This window comes from Trachinotus anak, unplaced genomic scaffold, assembly GCF_046630095.1.
Source record: "Trachinotus anak isolate AG129_WGS33_773 ecotype Australia unplaced genomic scaffold, CSIRO_AGI_Tana_v1 ptg000020l, whole genome shotgun sequence".
In the NCBI taxonomy this organism is placed as follows: domain Eukaryota; kingdom Metazoa; phylum Chordata; class Actinopteri; order Carangiformes; family Carangidae; genus Trachinotus; species Trachinotus anak.
The window spans coordinates 5,001-28,420 of record NW_027273871.1 but is presented as its reverse complement, the minus strand read 5'-3'; the positions used below and the strand labels follow the sequence as shown (position 1 = coordinate 28,420).

At 41.8% G+C, this 23,420-nt stretch overlaps 1 protein-coding gene across 2 annotated transcripts in view; it reads right to left on the bottom strand.

Annotated features, from left to right (window-relative positions):
• Positions 1-17,513, bottom strand: part of LOC139637554 (transcription factor COE1-A-like) — a 28,011-nt gene extending 10,498 nt beyond the window's left edge. For both annotated transcript variants that reach the window (XM_071506360.1, XM_071506361.1), the window contains exons 1-5: positions 17,384-17,513; positions 16,055-16,196; positions 14,614-14,747; positions 12,607-12,733; positions 2,948-3,036 (exon numbers count right to left, since the gene is read on the bottom strand). In XM_071506360.1, coding sequence (XP_071362461.1) covers positions 2,948-3,036; positions 12,607-12,733; positions 14,614-14,747; positions 16,055-16,196; positions 17,384-17,398 — 507 coding nt within the window. In that variant the 5' untranslated portion in view covers positions 17,399-17,513. The remainder of the gene's footprint in view (positions 1-2,947; positions 3,037-12,606; positions 12,734-14,613; positions 14,748-16,054; positions 16,197-17,383) is intronic.
• Between the last annotated feature and the right edge of the window lie 5,907 nt (positions 17,514-23,420).

The following is a 23,420-nucleotide window of genomic DNA, read 5'->3' as shown; positions in this document are numbered from 1 at the left end:
AAGTGATATCAATACTTGGTTCTTAAGGTATTTATGGACCGATTTAATACAAGTAATGTGCTCATTTGTTTTATTTCTCCTGACAAGCTTAAGCCACAAAAGAAAATGTGTTGGCTGATGCTCCCATAGATTTTTCATTTTTTCCCCTTTAAGTTTGCCACTTTAAAATGTTAAATACCAATTCTTTTGTGAAAATCACAGTTTAAATGTCATATTGGATATTTTAGCTTTAATAAAGGCATATGTTGTGTCTGTAGTACAAAAATGTAATGATAATAATTATATCAGTGAAGAATAAAGGGGCATTTCCTCCTCTGCCACACCCCCAGCACGTTTCATGAGAACTGACAGCTCAATATGCAGATCTGCTCAAGTGGATTGATCTGTTGTGGAAATGAACCTAAAAAGAAGCGTGGAGTGGAGGTAAAGTTTATTTTACCTCTAGGATCCACAGAGGAAAAGGTAGAAGCATTAAATATTCTGTGTTAACAAAGTGTGGACCTTCCTCTTTAAAGCTCTCACAAACTGTGTTTGTGTGCACACATGACTGTGTATGTGTGGTTATGTAAGAAAAGGTGAGCCAATCCTTTGGTCCTGCTCTGACTCAGCTTTTACCAGAAGTTGGAACTAACATCACTTATCGTATCACGCAGTTTGGGAAACAGTTTAAGATCATTTCCTGCTCTGATTTTTAAGCAGCACTAATTGTAGTTATTGTAAGTTGCTCTAAACGCAACAAACATGGTCACTGAGAAAAGCTTTTAATACAAGAAAATTTAGCTCTGATACTGGCTTTGATAAAAGCATGGAATGATGTAATGATGGATGAGCTCAGCTTTAGATGTCTCCCTCCTCCCCAAAACTATGATGAAAATCAGGGGTTACTGCAATGGTTCACTGTTTTCCTTTAAAGTAGATCGTACAACTGTGTAGAAACAACCCTGATAATATAAGATTCTGCAAAACCCAAGGATTACGATCAATGACAAGGTTTTTCAAGCAGATAGAAGTAGTTCAGAAAGAACATGGCCATGGCAAATACTGGTTAATATATGGTTAGGGTTAAGAAACTTTATCACTTGAAAGCCTGATGTGGCTCACGCCCATCCACGATCCTAACACACAGACACATAGACACAAGACACATAGAAGACACACTTCAGGCTTCAACAATTAGTTGATTAAGTGATTAGTTGATTGGCAAACAATTAATTGGCAATTATTTTGATAATTACTCAATAATTTGAGTAGTTTTTCAAACATAAATCGCAAACATTTCATGATACAAGCTGTGACAATTTGCTGCCTTTCCATGTGTTCACATTATAATAAACTGAATATCTGTTGGGTTTTGGACTGTTGGTCAAACGGAACAAGACATTTGATTGTATCAGGAAACTGTGATTGGCAAGTTTTCTGATGTTTTATAGAGCAAAAGTTAATAAATCCATCGTGAAAATAATTGTCAGATTAACTGATTATGAAAATAGTCGTTATTTGGAGCCCCGAGGCACACTACTTCCTGTGTTGGCACTGAACAGTCGTAAACCTTGAGCTGCAGAATCGGCCAATATGGATATAATTCCGTGGATACTGTGCTGGATTTGACCACACTACACCAATAAACTATTTCTTTCCTAATCTACAAAAATAATGAGTTATAAACTTATGGCTTGTTGTACCATCTGTAACAGTTCCTAACCATAATGCAACTTTAAACAGTAAAATGCCCGACCCCTCTGAAACACCTAATTTTCCTCATTATAGTGAACCCACAAACCGTCTTTTAAACCAAATACATCTTGTAGCTATACTCAAGTCCCCGTGTTACTGGCTAATGTACCATAAGCTGCCTTCATCAGTCACATGACCCTCAATGTTTTTCCCGTTTCACAATGTGACTGTTGATTTTTAATACCAGCATTTAAACAGCAATCAGCTAATTATTGTCCGAGCCTAAAAACGCTATAATGTGCAGCACCGTGCGCTGTAAACAAGTGAAAGCAATATAATGTTTATGACTATGAATCCACATTTGAGGTGTGGAGTGTGTGTGATGTGCCGAGCCCGTTCCCACGGTGATAACACACACGTTGCTAATGATTGCTAACACATGTGCAGGAGCCAGGGTGTCGGCACGGCTGTGATGACATCGCAGCATCACCACATCATCATATCATGACCAGCGCCCATGCCTTGATGATGTCACAGCAAAGACATCCAATCCTGGATCAGCTCCAGTCGGGATGGAGAGCCAATCAACAGCAGCTGTTTGAAAGGTCACGACCCTGCCCACCCAGATTTGCAATTTTAGAGTTGAACCAGGTCAATGCAGTAAGCTCACACACACACAAGTGCGCGCACACACACGCGCACTTTGAAAAGTCTCCTCTGCATGTACAGACCAACATGACAGGATCTGGTATCAAAGCCGAGCTCATCGTTTGGTGCTAATTGTTTACATCTGCTGCTCCTTTAAACACTCGGCTTGATCTCCAGCTGATAAACAAATAATCAGATCTGACTTTCTGATCTTGGAGAAGATTCAAACAGCCTCCCTGCAAACGGGGGTTAAGCAGCTCACACACACACAGTTCACGGAGAGGTAAAGACACAACCCACAGGAGATTTGAAAACACATATTCTGCTATGAAATATAAAAATAACACATGTAAAACAAACAAATAAAACATAAATACAATTATTTTGTTCTTAGTGTTTTGAATTTATGTGTGTGTATCTGTGGGTGCTTGTTCTTTGATAGCAGAGCAGCTCAGTGCAGCTCAGTGTAACTGAGAAGCTGCAGGTTTGATCACTGTGAGCGCTACAGCGTCTGTCTCTCTGAAGTGCCCCTCAGCAGGAGACAGAGCGTCACTCATTCGGGGTCCACCGTCCAGTTAAGACGTCAGATAAATGTGCAAAAGGTGCATGTTAATTATTCTGGTACCTTTGGCAGCCTCTCAGGGTCCCCAGGGTGCCGAGGGATGACCTTCTGAAGCCTCTGGAAACCGTAGTCGATGGTTGGTTCATTCAGCGCTGCAGAACACAGAAGCAGAAAGAGGAGGAATGACCAAAAAAGACAAGGAAAAGCATTTTATTGTTTAGTATACAGGCAGAATTTGCTTCGCTTGAAGATCAAATGAAATCTAGAAAAGACTGCATGTTCAGTGGCAACTTCATGCAGCACCTGTGGTGTAGCTAAAAACTCTGAGAAATGAAAGTCACACATTTAAGAACACTTACACTTTTCTGCCATTGCTTCTATTATTTGCACTTATAATAAATCCCTCAATATTGTAATATAACATCTAATGTAATTTCAAAGAAAGGACTTTGAACAGTACTGAGTTTGCAGATTTAGAGTAGACTGTAGTAAACAGTGCAATTTAGTGTTATAGTGTTTAATATGCTAGATGTGTATTGTGATACTTTACTGTAATTATCATAAACAACTGGTAACGATGAAACAATAAGGCATCATTTGTGAGAGTTGGAAGCCTCTATCTTTTGACAGTGTTAAAAAAACCTGCAACAACTTTTTTATTTTTTGGCCACTTGGGGGCAGCAGAAACAAGCTGTAAACACAACTCTGACGTATTATCACCTTTTAAGTTGCAAAGTTCTTAGCAAACAATCGCCTCTTAACACATCCAGCAGCAACATAAGCATTCATTCTGAGCCATGTTTGGTCTCCATCCAAGTGTGAAACTAATATTTGTTCTCATTTTGGCTCTGTTTTGGTCTCCACCCACTCGTGAACAAAATACTCGTACCTGCCTCTTTAGCTGCCAAATGCTTAATTTTGTTCACCAACTGGTCTCTGACTTTATCTGTGGGTCATTTGGTGCTGGGCAGGAAGCATGTTTAATTTCTTTTTAGTTTTGTTTTTGTTAGAAACAGCTGCCTGCTGCGTCTGGAAATGACACAGGTTAGAGCAGTGAACCAAAATCAATGAAGTGAAAGATACTATAAAGCTCTGTGGAGCAGAGCGGAACTGCAGAGTGGAGTTAAACCCTATGTGTAACTCCTTTCACATCCAAGTGGCCACATAATCAATTTCAATATAAAAATATTGGCTATAGCCACATTTGAAGACATTTTCCACAATCCCAGTTGATTCCTGTCACAAAAAGGATGTTGTGGCTTATTCGCCACTCCCTCATTTTTGCTTCAGTGAAGGATAAACATGTATGCTAAGATTTTCCATCAGCCTCCACTTTGTTTCCACCATCTGCTTTGTTTTTGCACCCTTAACCTTTTTAATGGTGTAGCAAGCCTGCTGATTTCCAGCAAAGTCCCAATAGTGTTATATAAAGGAAAATACAGTACAGGGGCAAATAGGGACTGACTGACCAGTGAGCATTGATGGGAAAAAAGAGAACTGACTCTTACTTCCTACATTATAGGAAAAAAAATGCAGCTTTTCCCATGGGATTTCACATTTAACTTATCACATCTCTTCGATGCAAAATAGCACAAAGCCTAGTGGTTGTGTTCGTGCATCTACCAAAGACACTAAGGGATTCCTCCACCTCTCCATGCTCCTGGTCTTATAAGGTTTCAGCTGGTATATGTCTGAGTCAGATGTCTTGTTTTAAAGCTTCAGTGTCCTTGTTTCAGTAAAGAATGTGGTGGCAGATTATGGGTATTAAATTCTTACATGTTGCACCTTCATGCTGTTTGTGTTTAACCTGAGCTTGCACTTGTGATAAACAGACACAGAGTCTCAACATCTGTGCCAGTCACAGATGGTGAGGAGAGAGGATGACTTCCCATTTTTTGACATTTTGTAGGCCTCTCTGGGTTGGAAAAAGATGAACCTGCTCAGCATGACCTCAAAGAGCCGACAAACGCCTGGAGGTTAGGGAGGCGGGCTTGTGACTGAGAGGTCGACAGTTCAGAATCTGGGCTGGGAAACAGTAAGAGAGGAAAACACATCTCTCAACAACTTCTGTGGCTCTGAATCAGCTCCAGTGAAGCTGCTCATTGGATAACAGCAGAGGGATTGGCTGGTCTGGAAGCTGCCCGCTGAAAATGTGAACATTTCTTTTTTTTCAGCTGATGAGCTCTAGTTCCTGTGCTTTTAGATGTAAAAATATTCAATTTCAGATTGACCAATTTATAATTCACCCCCCACCCCCCCCACCCCCCACCCCCCACCCCCCAATGCCTGACTCCTCATTTCTTCACATTAGTCCAGCATTATCACTGTATTGATTACATTTATATTTAAAGCTTTAACATCAGTAGGAAATTGAGACGAATCCCATGTGACAAAATATATTATGAAAGCTTCAATTTCAGCATTAATCCAAAACATAATTCAAACACAAATTGAAGTTGAGGACAAAAATATAGTAAGTCACTCTGCCAGCTGCCAGTTGAAGGATCAGATATCCCAAACAGAAAACATAATCTCTCACTTACATTAGCAGGTTCATCCTGATTAACTGAAGCATCGTTTCTAGAAAGGCAAACAGCTTTTGAGTTTTTTGAATGTGTTGTTTCAGTTTTTGGAGTTGGACAAACAAAATTTTTCTGTCACCCTCATAGTTATAAGGTGACAGAAGAAATACCAGAGATGGATCTCAAACTTGACTGATAAAATAAATAAAAAACAATAATAAGAAAAAATAAAGTATCATTGTAATCATCAGTCAAGAAGCCCCATCAAAAGTTGAGCTTCAAGTGGGTGCTTATTTTTTTTTTTTTTTTTTTTTTTTTGGCTGTGCTAGTGGACACAAAGCAACTCAGGGTAATAGCATGGGAGGCTAAAATCTTTTAAATTGCTGGTATCATGCTTCAGCACCGGGGCTAAATTCAGTGAAGTAGGCTAAACTACTTCCTGCTCTGCTGTCCAGTGTGATTGATGCTGGCAGAGCTGGGATGTCAGGAACTGGGCAGTAGCAGTGAATAATATATTCTTTATTGTTGAGGTACATTTAGGAAAAACATCACTAACTAACTAACTAGGGATTTGGGTGCAAGTGCTATGAATTACCAGTAAAGGTAAATGGGGAAATAATACGGGTGAAATTGATGAAGTTGTGTTTTGCTGTTGGGATCAGTGGCAGCAGCCCCGTGATGGAGCACAGATGGTTTAATGCTCAGAGATGGAGTAACTAATGGTGTCAAAAGCATCTGTATGATAATAACACTGCAGGTATAATCTTAAGGGTTTTAAAGAACACTTAGAGTTCACTTTAATGTTGCAATTCCCGTCTTCCACACTCTTTATCCAATCAACATGTCAATCAACTCGAGCTCTGAAAGCTCCATCAGTCAGGATGATGGTTTCAAGCATTATGTGCGTGTGTGTCTGCATGTGTGTTTATTTACTTGTCCTGAACACGTGTCTTCACCCCATTGTTGAACCTAAAGTTACTGAGGGTGTCTGTGTGTGTGTGTATTTGTGTGTGTCTGTCTTTGTGTGTATAACAGATGGAGGGAGGAATACGAGAAGTCCAAAGATAAAGACAAAGAGAAAGAGGAAGAAAAGCTGCACAAGAAGACAAGATGTAGGTGTGGGCTGCAGAGGGTGTGTGTGCGTGTGTGTGTGTGTGTGATGTCCAATTGTGCAGCTGGAGTGATATTTGGTACTTTCCACATCCAGCACTGATAAATTACTTGCAGCTGAATGTCTTATGTGTTGTTTTTTAGATTCTTTTAGCACATGTGTGTGTTTTTCATATGTACGTCTGTTTTATTATCACATCACACCCAATTTTCTGCTTGCTGTTTTGCCCTAAACCTCTCAATTTGTTAGCAACATAACTTCATAAATTGAGAGCTGTAAAAATACCAGATGTTAAACTGTCATGAACAAAACTTCCCTCCGCTCCAAGGAAACTTCATCTTTAAAACGCTGGACAAATTGTGATTTTATGATTCACATGTGATAATTACATCAATATGGCTGGTGTGGAAGGAGGTGAGGTCAAAGAGGAGAGAGAGGAGAATGGGAAGCAGTGGATTGATTGAAGGAGAGAAATAGTAAAAGAATAAAGTTCAGGTGAGAGGTGAGGAGAGGAGTAGAAAAGATGGGAGCATGTGTTAAAAAAAAAACAAAAAACTCAGTTATGACTGAGAAAAACAAAACTAGAAAAACAGCTGCCTAACAGTCGGTGGGATATCAACTGTCAAAATTAACTGCCAGTGTCAGATCCACACTCTCTTTACCTCTCTGGAGACATTTAACCGATGCCAACTCTAATATAACGCACACACAAAGATGCACACATGCACAAAGACATGCATTCAACAGAGTGACTTGGAGTGGTTTCGATGCCTCAGGCCTAAAGTGTCTCCAACCGACTCTTTATTAATAGGACAATGTGTTTCTTAAATTGTTGAATGGTGTGTGCATGTTTGTGTGTTTAGGCTAACAGAAAGAAAGTGTGTGTGTGTGTGTGTGTGTGTGTGTGTGTGTGTGTGTGTGTGTGTGTTCTTTGAAGCCAATAGGTCAGGCTTCTCAAATGATTTCTTTAGTGGTTTCTTTCTGCAATGAAACAGAAATAGTATTGATTACACATTAGTTATAAAAAGCGTCGGTAATACCAGCCGAGGTTCACTCACAATAGAAACAGTGGTTACGCTGACACCCGCAAATACAACAAATACACTTGCCTCCAACCTTGCAGACAAGTTTCCCAATGATACTGTTGCGAGATGTACACTCACTCAGACGGGGAAGAAAACTGAAAACAGCAATGCAAAGGAATTGACGATGCGCAGTGAAGTGTGTGGATCATAAAACGATGGATGGAAAATGTTCAGTCTCTCATAAAGAAGCATCCCCTCCAGCTCAGTATGTGATGATGATTGATACAGTGTATGATTATAGGTATCAAGTAGTTGTTTCCTCCTTTGGGAGTTTCTCAGCAGAAATCCAGCAACCTCATGAGCACTGGCCCATTCAGCCTTGTTCATCTTCCAACATATACACCCATTTAACAGTGGAGCCTAGAGTGTAAACCAAACAAAGCCCGCGTACTTATGAACCACTTCGTACATATAATCACATGCTGCATCAATCATCATCATCATAGGGAACTGTGTCGATCATAAAAGAATGGGTGGAAAATGTTCAACATCCCATGAAGACACATCCCCTCCAGCAAAGTATAGGTGATGATGATTGATACAGCACATGATTATATGTATCAAGTGGTTTATAAGTGCACAGGCTTTCTTAAGTTTACATTCTAGACCTCACTCTTTGATTTTGGGATGTTTGGCTACTTGGAAAATGAACCGGGCCGAATGAGCCAGAGCTCATGAGCCTCCGGTTGTTGGACTCCTGGTGGGAAACTGCTGAAGGAGGCAGCAACCACCTCAACAACCAGTCATCCAACCTAAACCACAGAACAGCATCTTGTTTCCTGAAAAAAGGTGAATCTTAAAGTTAAAAGTGTTTTCTAACAGAGGTTCTAAAGATGCGCTTTAACTTTTACACATAGCTTCTTCACATCAGCTGTCCATGGTGCTGAAGAGCCTACATATGCCGTCTATATGCCAAGCTACATATATAGTAAAAAGACTAACAGTTTACAACCATGCTAGCAGCACTGTGTAGCTCTGCTTAGGCTCAGCAGTGCCATGAGCTACATGCTCAGTGTTGCCAATTTCTTTGAATGCAATGTAGCTAAAGCTTGCTTGAAAAGTCGCTATGTAGTGTAGTCGCTATTTAGTTCAGGGTTAGGTTCTGGGTTAAGTTCAGCCCAAGTGATTACAATTAATCCTGTGGGTGGCATGAATGTCTGTAGCAAATTTCAAACCAGTAGTTTTCTCATTACATTAAAAACTACAAATTTCAACCTGCTGGTGGCACCAGAGGGAAAGGTCAGGGTAAGCAGGGCACATAATCTGAGAACCATGAATGTTTGCACTGAATCACAAGGCAATCCATCAAATAATTATAAAAGATATTTGGATTGAAGTGGTAGATCAGCCAACTGATTTTGCCGTCCCTAGGGCCACGCTACAACAGCGGATAAAAATGCATAAATAACAAAGCGTGCAGCCGTGGTGGTCCTGGTAAAAATAAAACCAACACTGACTATTAGCAAGAGACACGTCTTACTTCTGCTTTTACTTCTCAGAGACAGTAGTATCGTGGGGGGGGGGGGGGGGGGGGGGGGGGGGGTCACATGATAATGTGTCTTAAACCGCTAAGTCACCAAGACGTGGACACTTTCCAGTCACAAATTCCAAGTCTCAAACAAATATGCAAAATAATTCCTATTTTCCAGCATTTATTGCAAATCCTTCAAAAGCTTCAAATGTCCATAGATATGCTGCTCACACAAATGTTTGAAAACAACAAACACGGACACTTCAGCAGATGATTTGGCGACACTGAGGCCTAAACCTGTTTCATCTGGATTCACTCTGCCACCCTGCTGCCCATGAAAGCTTCTCAGTGTGAATCCCTCCTGCTCTCCTTTACCCCCCCCAACACACACACACACACACACACCCTCCCTCCTCCTCGCGCCTCCCTCTGTTCTGCTCAGCCTCCTTCCCCCTCTTTCTTAACTACACCTTCTGCCACTTTCATCCATCCGTCCACCCATTCTTCCATCACTCCTCCTCCAGCCTCGCTCTTCCTCCAAGAGTCCAGAGCTGCCTGCGGATCAATACTCATAGAAGTTTCATGAGGACAGAAGCTCCACTCCTGTTTCACAATAAAAACGTGAAGAGAGTAGGGACACAGAGAGAAAAAAAAAAAAAAAAAGAGGGGGGAAGTGGAGGAGGAACCGTGAAATAGAGAAAAATATTGTCTGTGTTGAAGCTGCATGTCTAGGATTTATTATACAAGGGTGGTGTTTTTCTTGTTATCGTTTGGCAGCGTTTAAACAAAAGAGAGCAGAGAAGACAGGAGAGGGTGAGGGAGGACGAAGGAAGAAAAAAGCGGGTGAAGCTGTGTGGGTGAAAGGACGGAGAGGGCTGATGTAAAAGGAGAAGAAGGAGAAGAAGAAGAAGAAGGGGAGGAGGAGAGGAGGTGTGGTGAGATCGATTCTCTGGCCAGCCAGCAGTTCAATACCACTGAATTATTGCTTCATTCTTCCCCTTATGAGATGAGATCTCTTTCTCCCTGCTCTTCTTCCCTTGGCGGGCTTTCTGTGCGTTTGTATATGTGTGTATGTACATGTGTGTATCTGCATGCGTGTATCAGTATATGTGTGATCCACTTAGGAGCGGATCAATACTTTACAATCTGGTTTTAAAAGTCCACCTTTCTTTCTGTCTCTCTTTTTATATGTGTCTCTCTTTCTTTTGTTTTTTTCTCTCCATCTGTCTCTCTCTCCTTCTATATTCCAATTTCTTGTATCCTCTCTTTTTGTGTCTGCAAAGTTAAACCGCTTGTAAAGGAGAGAAAAGTCTAAAATTGTGGTGCTTTTTGGCAGTTTTTCACTAAAAGCATTCTACAGCAGAGTTATGGATCTTATGCAGCTGCACCGACATTAAATCAGCTCTGCATATGTGTGTGTATGTGGCCATGTGTGCATGTAATGTCTTTGTGTGAGACCACTTATTGAGTGTCACTTTGTACCATTGTGTGTTTATATAAGTGTGTGATGCGGAGAATGTTAATTTTTCTCAATAGCAGATGAACCAGCCATACGGCATGGTGTGTATGTGTATATATATATACATGTGTGTATGTGTGTGTGTGTGTGTGTATGTGTGTGTGTATGTATGTGATAGGCCATCTGTTTACCAGACTACTCACCATCTTTCCCTCATATCTCTCTGATTTACAATTACTTTCAACTCCTGCCCCTGTTTGAAAGTGTGCATGGATAGTTGTGTAAGACATGACTCCATGCATATGTGGCTTTGTGTGTGTTTACGTGTGTGTGTGTGTGTGTGTGTGTCGCCGTTTACTTTTGCACGTGTGTGTGCGTGAACATGTTTAATTGCTCGGCTCTTACACCCAGAGGCAACCGCAGCTAAAGCATCGAAAAACCACAACGGCCAATCAGCTTTCATCGCCGGTGACCTTTCACTGGTGACTTCCAGAAAGAAGTCGACCTTGAGGCAGGGTCAGGCAACCGCGGTAACGGATCACGTTTCCTGGGTCACATGTTGAAGCGATCAGCCAATCGTGAGGTCACGGGGGGTCATCTCCGCCCAATAGGAGAAGCAGTTAGATGCCAGATGGACCAATTACCAGCCAGCTTGCCTCAGGGTCAGACCAAAGATGTTTTGACTGAAGAACATTGAAGGAGGCACACAGGCAGAGAACCTTGTACCTCTGTATGAAGAAACTTAAGACACTTAACATAGCTCCAATAAAAAAAAAAAATTTTTTTTTAAATCCCTCGACGTCTCAGTCTTCCAAACTTCATCAAGACATTTAAAACAAAAACAATGTTCAGGGCCTGTTCTATTGCACTCATAATTGTTGCTCTCATTTCTTGTGCTAACTGTTGTGTTTTTTCTCAGCACACACTCCGAAAACCACCTGGCAATCAACTAATGTGGCGAGAACCATTTTCCTGCAGTTCCTATAGGTGTGGCTATTTTCTCTACCTGGTCTTCTTCCTCTTTCTGTTGTTGAATTTCCTCACATTTCCACGCGATTATTATTTCTCCATGCATTCAACCTGTTGCCAAAGGTGCTACATGCTGTATATCAAAATTGCCTTTATTCAGAACGAATGAGTGTAGCTAAAACACAAAACTCATCATTTTCGTTTGAACAGGAAACATGAAAACTTCCATGAATTTGACACTAGCAGTAAAACATCAATTTATTGATGGTAAGTTTTTTTTTTCATCTTCATTGATCAGGTTTAAATCCTCATCTTTATCTTTGGTTAATCACCAAGGTCATTAAATGTCTGGAAGAATTTACACAGCAGCTGTTATATTTGTCCGTCTCTCTCTCTGTGAATGACGTCATCGTTATGGTGTGATGGAGCCATGTTGAGCGGATCAATACCAGACATCACATCATCTCGATCCATTTCCACATGTATGTGCGAGGAAAATGAGCGAGCAAACACACACACACACACACACACACACACACGCACAAACACGCGCGTGCGCACACACACGCAAGCTTTCTTGTCTTTTCTCTCCTGTACTGAATTTAGCAGGAAAATACTCATTCACAGTCAACAATCCGGTCAGAAATCACACACATGTCTCCAACGCTGGGTATGTGTGTGTGTGTTTAATGTGTGTGTGTTAGTAAACTGGGTGTTCTGGATGATTTCACTAATAGCTTCAGTATGCAGGGCTATAAAGAGCAGACTGTTTAATTGTAGCTGGTTTTAACGAGCCTCTGATTATGGCAACATTCTAACGAGTGTGGCTCGTTAATGTTGACTAATCTACAGTCATTAGTTCAACACTGTCTGGCCTGAGAGTGAACTGCAACTCATAGACGCTATTCACACACACATGAACACACACACACACACACAGGCAAATGCACATTTCCAAAAACTAACAATGAAAAATCCGACCAACCCTCAAGACAACAGAAGAAAAACACAACTGTATACTTCAATCACAATCATGTTTGTACTGAATGTGTGTGTGTGTGTGTGTGTGTGTGTGTGTGTGTGTGTGTGTGCGCAGTGGACCTACCTGTGTATATGAACCTTCCAGGTGTGCCTTTGCAGAACTGTTTCGACTTGTAGGACAGAGTGACCTCAACGACCCCAGGAATGTGTCTGGGGGGCGTCTGCACCCGGATGGCATGCGGCGTGATCAGCTAGAGAAGGGAGGACGGGGGCGAGTGAATACACAAAAAAAAAAAAAACACACCAACAATACAAAATAATGCAGTTATTAATGTTCAGTGTGCAGACAATCCAGCACATGAGTGTGCTTGCCGGAAGACACCCTGAGTCTTGATTTTAGTGATATGTTGTGGGCGGCAGGGTGGTGCAGTGGTTAGCGCTGTCGCCTCATTGCAAGAGGGTTCCGGGTTTGAACCCTGGGCCTGGGGCCTTTCTGTGTGGAGTTTGCCTGTTCTCCCTGTGTCAGCGTGGGTTTGCGTACTCCAGCTTCCTCCCACAGTCCAAAGACATGCATGTTAGGTGTACCCTGCCCTCACCCGATGCCAGCCTCCCCGTGACCCGTTTCAGATAAACAGTATAGAAAATGGATGGATGGTTATGTTGCAGCAAAACAACTGAAGAACTGTTTGTTTCTCCCTTTAAATCAGATCCTGGAGCCACTTTTGACCACTACTGCGTGTTATTCTTTGACGATGCTTTGCTCAAGCTTTCTTCCTGGAGCTCCACACGAAAGTTTATTTTAGTTTGTTGGGTTGGAGATTATTGCATTTGCACTTGCTAACGTGGTGACAAACATCTCTCACTGAGCTGTGTTTACATTTGGATTTGATGCAGTTTTGCATCAAACCAGATTACACATCCCAAGTCTGAATTTCATGTTTGCAGCAAACACGGTTCCTTTTTTGTCTCATTTTAGGTAAAATTACTACATCCAATGTACATGTAAATTCACTGAAATCCTGTAACTAGTAACTACAATGTTGTGATTGATGCTTTATTCTGGTTTTGAACTTGAGCAGTGTCTCGTATTCTCATGTGCATTGGAACAAATGTTTTGCATGCCACAAAAACAAAAATCAACTAGCTGCTATAATTAAAGTCTGATTTCCAAACACTTATGCTGACACCAGATGGAAAATGAATCATTGTATTGAACAGTACGTGACAAACACCAACCATTTACCGTCATATTTTTATGGATGTTTTTCAAAAATACTTTTCACTTTTTGGCCTGAGTTTGAGAAAAATCTGTAGGTAGGAGGGAGAGATGCAGACAAACAGAACTTGGCAAACATAAGCAATCACTTTCCACTGAAATTTTTCAAGCTGTGTTTTCTCGCCTCAGAATCAATAATCAGGTTGAGTGCAAATGAAACATTTGGTTGGCCAAAGTCCATTAGAAGCCAGTCTGAGGAACGCCAAGAGAGCTGAGTCAGTTTGAACTGAACTGAACTGAGACTCTGTACACATGTTAGTGTGTGTAAGTGTGGCTCTCAACACTGTAAACAAACCCCTCAGCTCTTAACACACACACACATACAAACACACACACACACACACACATCCATGTATGCCAGCATGTACACACACACACTTGGTGTTGTTGTTGGAAGGGAGCCATGGTCGCTCGGCGCACACGGTGAGTGGAGTCAGAAGACAAATAAACATTCTGTGGAGGAGTGGCGCTGGGGAAAAGTACGATAGTGAGCTCTGTATGTGTGTGTGTGTGTGTGTCTGTGTGTGTTTTTGTGAGCATTAAGCCGATGGCTATCAAAATCTGCTGATTTGATCAGTATTCCAGAGAGAAAGAGACAGAGGGAGTGTGGGTGAGGAAGGAGGAGAGGGGCGGCAGTTACTTGTTGGTGGGGACTCATTAGAGAGGCAAACCTTATTTAGACAAACATCAACACACACACACACACACACACACACACACACGATCACACACAGTTAAGAGCCTGACCATAAGGAAAAGTATGTTTTCATATTGAATTACTTCCAACGGTCTGAGGGCAAAAACACACAGTTGAGGGGCTGAAACAACACAGAGACAGGATGCTGGCAAACTCACCTCGCTCCAGACCAGCATGGTACCGAAAATGACTTGGAGACCGTCGAAGAAGTTGTCTCCTATGATGATGACTGTAGCGCCCCCCGTAGTCCACCCCTCACTGGGGCTGATGGCTTTAATGCAGGGGGCTGCTCCTGGAGTGAGCAGAGGGGAGGATGACAGTAACCCAGAGAGAGAGAGAGAGGGGAAAACAGACATGTTAGCATTTGAGATGTAACATCCACCTGAATCTTATTCTGAAGTCACTGTTGTAGAAAAACATTAAGGTGGGAAATCTGGGCGCAAGTCTTTTCATCCTGGTTGGTCCTGATCAACACACCACACTTACACACTGAATACACTAACAATCCTTTTCAACTTGTCCGTGAGTAGCAAAAGTTTCCTCTTGTAAATTATTCTGTCGAGTTCAATGGAAGAATAAACAAAGCAAGTGCTTAGGTTTAAGATAAAATTTTTTTCTTTTCAGTTTCAAAACATTGATGCAGTTTTTCAAGATTTTTAATCAGGTGAAATAAGATTTTTTTCTGAATGCAAAAGTGGAAAATATCAAAGTAACCAAATTAAAACATCAGTTCTGCAGTTCTATTGACCATTTTATAAAGAGATAAATCTTCACAGGTCTTATTGGACAAAGATGAGCCACTTCAGAAAAAGACTGACTTCATTTATTTAGAAAGTGAGTTAAAAGAGACTCTTATTCTGTGAAGATGAAGAAACAATGTCCGTGTTCTGTCATACCGTGTTCTTTTGAACAGTTTTAAATACAATGTGATTTTTAAGCATCGTTTCGACAGCACGCTTTGTGTTTTTGGCCTTTTCTGTTTATTTATTGTCTGTTTATCCCAGAAGCCGCTTTTACAAGACAGACTGATATGAGATTACCGCCGCTCTCTTTTTAAATCATGATTTGACGCGGATAAAAACACACACACCAAAGGTTGAGTATGTATCATAGTGTTTCAGGCGGACTGCATGCAGTCAGCTTTATGTCACTTCAGAATGTGAGTATTGTGTCTATAAGCTCATATGAGCCAATCCAATATCACAACAACAAAAGCCTGTCTGTCACTTTGTGTATGAGCGTGTGTGTGTGTGTGTGTGTGTGTGTGTGTGTGTGTGTCTGTGTCTGTGTGTGAGATAATTCAGCTGAAATACAACAAAACCTCTTAGTCTGGGTTTATTTATGTAAAAGAAGCATAATTATATTAGATCTTGCAACACACACATACAGACACAGAGCACCACACCATGTATTTTGTGTGTGTGTGTGTGTGTGTGTGTGTGTAGTGGGTTGGATTAGCCAGATGGAGGGGCAGGAATCACCTGATAGGATTAAACCATCAACCATCTGGTGGCCATGCTGCTAACGTTCACACACACACATTCATGCACTCACTCACACACTCACACACACACACACACACACACACTCCTGCGTTACCGTGTTCCAGGTAAGACTGCGTTCCTTCCACGGGGTCGAGCCTGCGGGCCCGTCGGCCATGTTTGGAGTTGTTGTGGACGAACATGTTGTCGGACACTGACAGGACATGTCCCTCCACGCTCACCGTAGTCGATACCACCACCTGGAGAGAGGCAGAGCATGGGACAGGGTGAGGGGGGTGCAGGCACAGTAAGGGGGGGGTAGATGGGTGGAGGGAAAAGAAAGTGAGGAGATAAAAGAGGGACGTGTAAGAGTGGAAAAGGGGGGAGAAGAGCAAAGGGAAAGCAGAGAGAGAGAAAAGGGGAAGAAAAAAAGGAAAGCAAAAATGAGGAGTTACAAAGTTGGGGGTCTAGAGATCGTTGCAAGGAGGAGTTAAGAGCGTGAAACTGTGAAAAGCTCTTTAAATGTAACCCGTTATCACTGCTATTACCATCAGCCTCAACACACACTAAGTCACTGTGACTGCACTGTGTGTGTGTGTGTGTGTGTGTGTGTGTGTGTGTGTGTGTGTGTGTGTGTGTGGTGTCTATCCTCCTCTGTTCAATAGTTCCTGATGGGTCCGGCCCTTAATTATCTCCCAGGGAAACAGAGCTGTCTTCTCTGGTTCCACTACAATAGAGCTGCACAATTAGAGGCACAGATACTGTCACACACTCGCTACTGTATGACTCTGTCTCTCTGTCCTGTCTCACACACACACACACACACACACACACAGAGTCACACACTCACAGTTGCATGACTACGAGTGCACACCAGCAGGAATACACACATATACATATCACACACACACACTCTCACACACACGTGCCCCAGTAATAAATCTATCAGTATCTCTCAGGCGTCCAGTATCTCCGCTCAGACTCAAGTGGTGTCTTCCTGATTGTATTCTGGCCATGAAGATAAGGAAATAATAAAGATTGCACTGCCCTAAATCTTATTTATAACCCCACAACCTCCTGTCTTTTTCTTTTTCTTTCTTTCTTTCTTTCTCTAACACCCTCTTCTCTCTCGGTCTCCCTGCATTGTGTGTATATTTATGCTCTGACTAGTCAGGGTCAGGATCTCATGTTTCCTGTGGAGGCACTGATAGCTTATTTACTTACCCGTAGAAACATACACATACACACACATTCCTGTGTTCATGTGTTCCAGTTACCAGCATGTTATGTGTATTGTTATGAGTTATGTGCACAAAAAGACACAAGGGATGGAGAGAGAGGGACAAGCTAGACATTGGGATGGAAAATGAGTGAGAGAGGCACATGCAAACACACAAAAAGAAATAGAAGAATAAATCAACAAAAGTAAAAATGTAGTGGTTTCTACCTGGAACCTCCTCATGTCTCGCGGGTTTCCTGCATTCTTTAAACAGTTCTGGTTGCACTTGAGGAAAAACTTGAGGAAGAATCTATAGAAACGGAGAGAGGAAGGTAATATTTGAGGTTAAGAGCTTAACATTAGAGCAGAGTGAGGACTCCCTTGCTGCTTTCCTTCAGGATGTGTGAATTCAAGCCCAGTTTCCAACATACAGAATGGACAGATCCCCAAATACAGATTCAGAAATGAATATTTCATACTGTTCAAACTTCTAAATGAATTTCCTCATGGAGTTTCCTTGTTTTTTTGTTGTTTTTTTTTAGTTTGTTTGTTTTGTTCTTAAATCCACACCAACTGCTTTGAAAAGCCACATAAAGGTGTTGGATGAACATATAAGAAGCTGGAGGAAACACTAACTCCAGCAAAACTGGTGAAAATATAAGAGTGTGAGCCAATTTTCAAAGTTCCAAAGTTTGAGAAAATCACATGTTTGACCTTCAGTTTTATACCTTTGCAAATCCAAACTTTAACACACACGCTGCCTTTGTCTTTCCTTCAGTTTTTGTACAACATCAACATAATCCCTGACAACTTTCAGCATGCTAACCCTGGTGTCATATCACTAGAAAAAGGGGAACTGTGTTGACATTGGGTGTTTTAAACGGGACCATATGTCATGAATCTGTATTACAGAATAAATCAAACACACAGATGGCCATCAACAGCAGACAAACACATCCAGGTTGTGTTTTGGTGTGAGCCAGCTGGCCGTCCTGGCAAAACCAGCAAACACAAAAACACAGACACACACATGTTCATGTGTTTGTTGCATCTGTGTGTGTTACAGCTCAATAAAAGCAACAATGTAACACAACCTCGCTGCAGGGTAATAAAATGTGACAGCACAAGAGCCACAAGGATAAAGTTGAATCTCTCAGTTGCGACAACAATGATTAGTTCCACAAATGTTGCACATACTCTTTTATAGTGGATTTAATCCTTCTGTATTCATCTTAATACGATACAATTGTGTGCTTAAATAATCTGAACTTCTCACAAGTCTGCATCACCTTCGTTCCCTCATGGCTGAGCCTGGTGCTCCTCTGTTCAAGAGATGACAGCTCTTGTACTGGACCACCAGAACAAAGCAGGAATGTGCGCTTGTGTGTGTGCAAACATGTACAAGTGAGTGTATGTGTGTGTGTGTGTGTGTGTGTGTGATGGTGCAGCACAGCCCAGTGGCAGGTCTGAGTGTAAAACTCTGCGCTAACGAGCTCAGGCTTCGTTAGAACACCGGCGCTGGGATTCTGCATGCCTAATTATCTTGACCCCTCACCCCTGGGTGACAGCCTATCACAGCGGAGGACAGCCACGGTGACCCCTGCTGACCTCCCACTGTCTAGTCCTTCTCACAACACTAGCATAGCGTTAACACAACCACCTCAGCTGACCCTCCCCTGTACATCGCTGTGTAGCGGGGGCGGCTGCTCATCTGCCTGAAATATGAAAAGACTAAAGCAGAGGTGGGAAAAATGTTCACATCTTCTTTGCAAACGTTAAAGTTGTGTATTTAAAATGTGTCTTCATTAAAAAAAAATGAATAAAGTACAAAAATGTCAAAGTACTCGATCTGAAAAATTGCTTTTGGAGAATTAAATTATTCATGTAATAAGCAGCATTTGAATGTTGTTGGTGGTCCATGTGCTGGGGCACAGTGAGTAAAATTAAACTTCTTCTCAAAAGCATTGGACATGAAGTATGAAGAAACACAAAATGAAAAGACTGCAGTACCTCAAAGGCACACTTTTACCCTGTGGATTTATTTTTGTAAATAAAGCTGTTTTCTTTCCAATCAACTAGAGAGGCACTGAACCGATCCAATAGATGGGTAACTGTGCCAAATCAGGCAAATCAGGTACTGGCAGTGAAATGACACATTAATTTTCATTTTTATTGCCCATGGCATTATAAAATTTAGTCCTTCTGCAATCAGTTACATTAATTCACAGCAGGACACAGAGTTCCACACAGTGTGGTATACAAACTTAAAAAAATGTAAAAACACACTGTTAATTTAAAACACACTCCTACCTTATAAATCATTGGCAAAACTTTTATTTTGAAAGTTTTCGAACCTGCCAGGTCCACATCAGCTTGTGAGCCTCCTCTATTTATCCTTCACTGGCACATCGCTGCCTTTTACAGCTCAACATTACAGCCACCAACTATGACCTTTAGAGTTTGGTGTAACTTGTATGTTGTACTTAATGAAAAGAAGATACAGACATTACACAAACCTGTTCATCAAAACGTTCCTCCGTGGCCCTAGTGGTCAAAGACTCAGAACGGGACCTTTGAAGTGCAGCTGTAGTGCACTGTAACACTGACTCCATTTACACCTGGCATTAAGACACATCTTGTATCCAGATTGTATCTAGATATGATTTTAACCTGATTACATTTACACCTGGTATTAATATATATCTCTAGTGATCCAATTGCTTTGTCCAGCTCATGTCACATCCTCCTCTTGTTTGTGCACGTCCAAAAAACAAAGAAAAAAAAGACAGAAGAAGAATAGAAGACAGTCATCCGTGGAACTGCGTTATTGTGTTTGCCTGCTCTTTCAATGGCTGTTAGCTGCCTAGCTGCTACTTTGCTGGTTTGGGACAATCACACGAGTGATCATGATCCTTATCCACCCATTAAGTTGTGTTATGTGGACTGACAAAGCATTTGCATTTACACTTGTGTTCTACGTGGTCACTCCCTCCAGAGGTGGATCGACCAATCGGATCACAACTGGTCCTCACTGCGCGAGGTGTAAATGGGGTAACTGTTTCTGCCACATCCAAAGGAGAACAGGTCCTGAATTAAAACATCACCTAAATCATCATCATAGACTCATCTGATGCAGCCATTAATTTCTCCCTCCCAGTGTCTTCACAGACCAAATAATTTCAGCCAATCACTGGCTGATGTCATTGGTGATCTCATGATATCACTCATTATTTTTCATATTTCCATCTACGGCTCGACCCGTTTCGTCTGTTTCCTGTGAGAGCGTTTTCTCTCATTGATTGCCAGCAGAACATATTCCACATTTTAATGCAGTATGTGTGCATTCCTCTTCCCCCTTCACTTGACCCCATCTGGCCTAATCAACTCTGCTACAAAAAGGCCCCACAGCTACACACACACACACACAGACACAGACACCTTGTGTGAATTGATTGTGCTGGTCCAGTCGCTGGTCGTTAAGAGGCCTCCAATTAAACCGGGCAATTATAAGGGTCTGAATGACTGTGAGGGAGGAGAACGCTCCCCCCTCTCTCCTCTGTCTCTCTCCCTCTCTCCGAGGCCTGATCATGTTCAAGTGATAACAGCGCTGTTGACCTTTGCTATATTGTGAGTATCGCACGCAGAGAGCTGACCCAACACCAGTCCTGCATGCTTCAAACACACACACACACACACACACACACACACACACACACACACACACACACACACACACACACACACACACACACACACACACACACCCACCATCTGGACAGGGAAGTGTTGGAATGGTAGAGAATAAAAGATAAAGATGTTAAAGTTAAACCAGCAGCACAGCGCTCACATGGTATGTGTTTTAATCACCCGGCTACAAGACTCCATGTGCTTATCATTACACATGGTGTCTATAAACCACTTCTCATGCCAAGCCTGTCAATGTTGGACAATCTAGCAAAATCCTGGATTATGATAAATGACTTTTTTTTTTTAACATCGAATGCCAGTGTATTTATAACTCTCGCTTTCTGCTATATCTGCATCTGGTATCTGCAATGTTTAGGCAAAGTGTGTTGTGCGGGGAACTATGGCTAAACTAATGTATGGTTAGTGTGATGTAAGAATAACATTGGTTATGGTTGGGGAAAGATGGTGGCTACAATGTTAACTGCAGGTCTGAACAGCACAACAATCCACTGCAACACTGCAACAAGAGCACACGTCAGATGGAAACTAGGTTTGTATGGTCCCTCTTTTTAAACCCCTGACCAAATCATCTCTAATAGGGTCAGAGATGCTAGCTCAGTGGCACAGTTTCTTGTTTTCTTAGCCTGTTAACCACAGTGTTGTTTAGCCTGTTAGCCATGATAAAGTAATCAACAACAGTAGGATGCTAGTGTTATTTAGTCTGTTAGCCATAGTAATGTTGCCAGCCACAGCTGCATGCTTTTTTTTTTTTTTTTTAGCCTGTTAGCCATGATGTAGTAGTGAATGGCACAGTGACATCCATTATTCAGGGGCTGAGATGGCAATTATGGCTCAGAGCACAACTGACATTAATATTTAATATATTGGGCTAACACAGACCTGAAGAGGGAGACAGGAAGTGACAGAGTGATGGGATGGAGAGGGCGTTGGGATGTGGAGAGAGGGAAACACAGTGGAGAAGACGAGCGGGAACAGAGAGTGTGTGAAGGAGAAACAAATGGTAGAGAGAACGAAGAAAGAGGATTGTGGGAGTTTGCTTCAGCCACTCTCCTGTCATTTAAACAGTTACAATGCCAACAGGGCAAGGGTGACATCCGGGGGAATTCCAGCTTTGTGTGTGTGTGTGTAGATGTCTAAGACTGAATGTCTGTGTCCGTTTTATTCCCTGGAGACTCGCTATTCTACTGAGCCAAGAATAACGATGCTGCCTTGGAAGAGAAAAAAAAACAACAAAAAAAAAAAACATTTCTCCAAAACACACACACACACACACACACACACACACACACACACACACACACACACACACACACACACAAACACACACACACGATTCTGGTGAGTTGTTGCTGACAGGTGGAGAAATTGCAGCGAGTCAGTTAGTGCAGACAAACTGAACAACAGATCAGTGCTTTTGCAGCTCCTGCCTCCTCTGTCTCTTCTCTGTCTCCCTGCTTTCTTTAGATGTCTTATTTCACCTGCCTGCCAAGTATCTTGGCAGAGCTTTCTGACAGACTGATTGTTTTCACTATCTTCCTCTATGTGCGTGTGAGTGAAACAACTTGCTGAAGCCTGTGCACCTCTCTGCCCGTAACTGATCAGTTACTGGTGGCACGCTTCACAAAATAACACCGCTAAACACCAAGAGGAGAACATGTTAATATGGTTCTAAACCTACTTGTATATATTTGTAAACACTGTAAGTCAAGAGCTACGTGTTAATACCGTTGCTATATTCGCAGCATTAGTGACCAGCCCGTCTGTTTAACAAGCATTTCCCTCTCATCTGTCATTTCAAATAGCTAATCTACCTAAGAGTACGAGTTTCCCTCTCAGTCTGTTGATCTGTCAGACATCAACTTCCTGTTTCCTGTTTACACTGAGTGCTTGTTATTGTTTAATGTGATGACATCAGATAGCATCGCTGGGCCCCGTGCCTGCTATCAGAGCAGTCAAACAGCAGGAAAAACAAGGATATGAAATACTACTACGCCCTCTATTCGGCCATTATCACAATAATAATAATGTGATAATCTATTGCTTCCTGTGGGGGGAAATACTTGCTTTTACTTTGCCCTGTAGTGTCCTGTTCAAGAGCACCTCAGCAGAGAGAAAGCTTGCTGATATGGGGCATGAACCACGGCACAGGGAGAGTCCCTGCAGTCCAGCTGCACTGTAAATTTATTTGACTAATTACAACAAGATGCAGAAGTCAGGCTCATCGTGGCCGGTGCAGCAAAGTTAATAGTTACAGAGCAGAAGTCTGGTAAAAAGTGGCATTTTCTTGTTTGTATGCTGATAAGATTTAAAGACCAGAGAGATTTAAATAACAGAAGGAAGCAATGAGATGAGGAGGAATCTGAGGAGGAGGATGAATTCATTTTACTTGGAAGGATAAATGGAAATCCACTTTAGTCTTGATTCAATAATGTGTGACTTTTACCAAGTCTTGCATAACCTGGAAACTATACGGATACAGCCAAAGTGAAAACTCTAATCTGGATAACTGCTCCAAACAGTCGTGAAACTTTACTTTAGAATCTCTAAATGTAAAGGA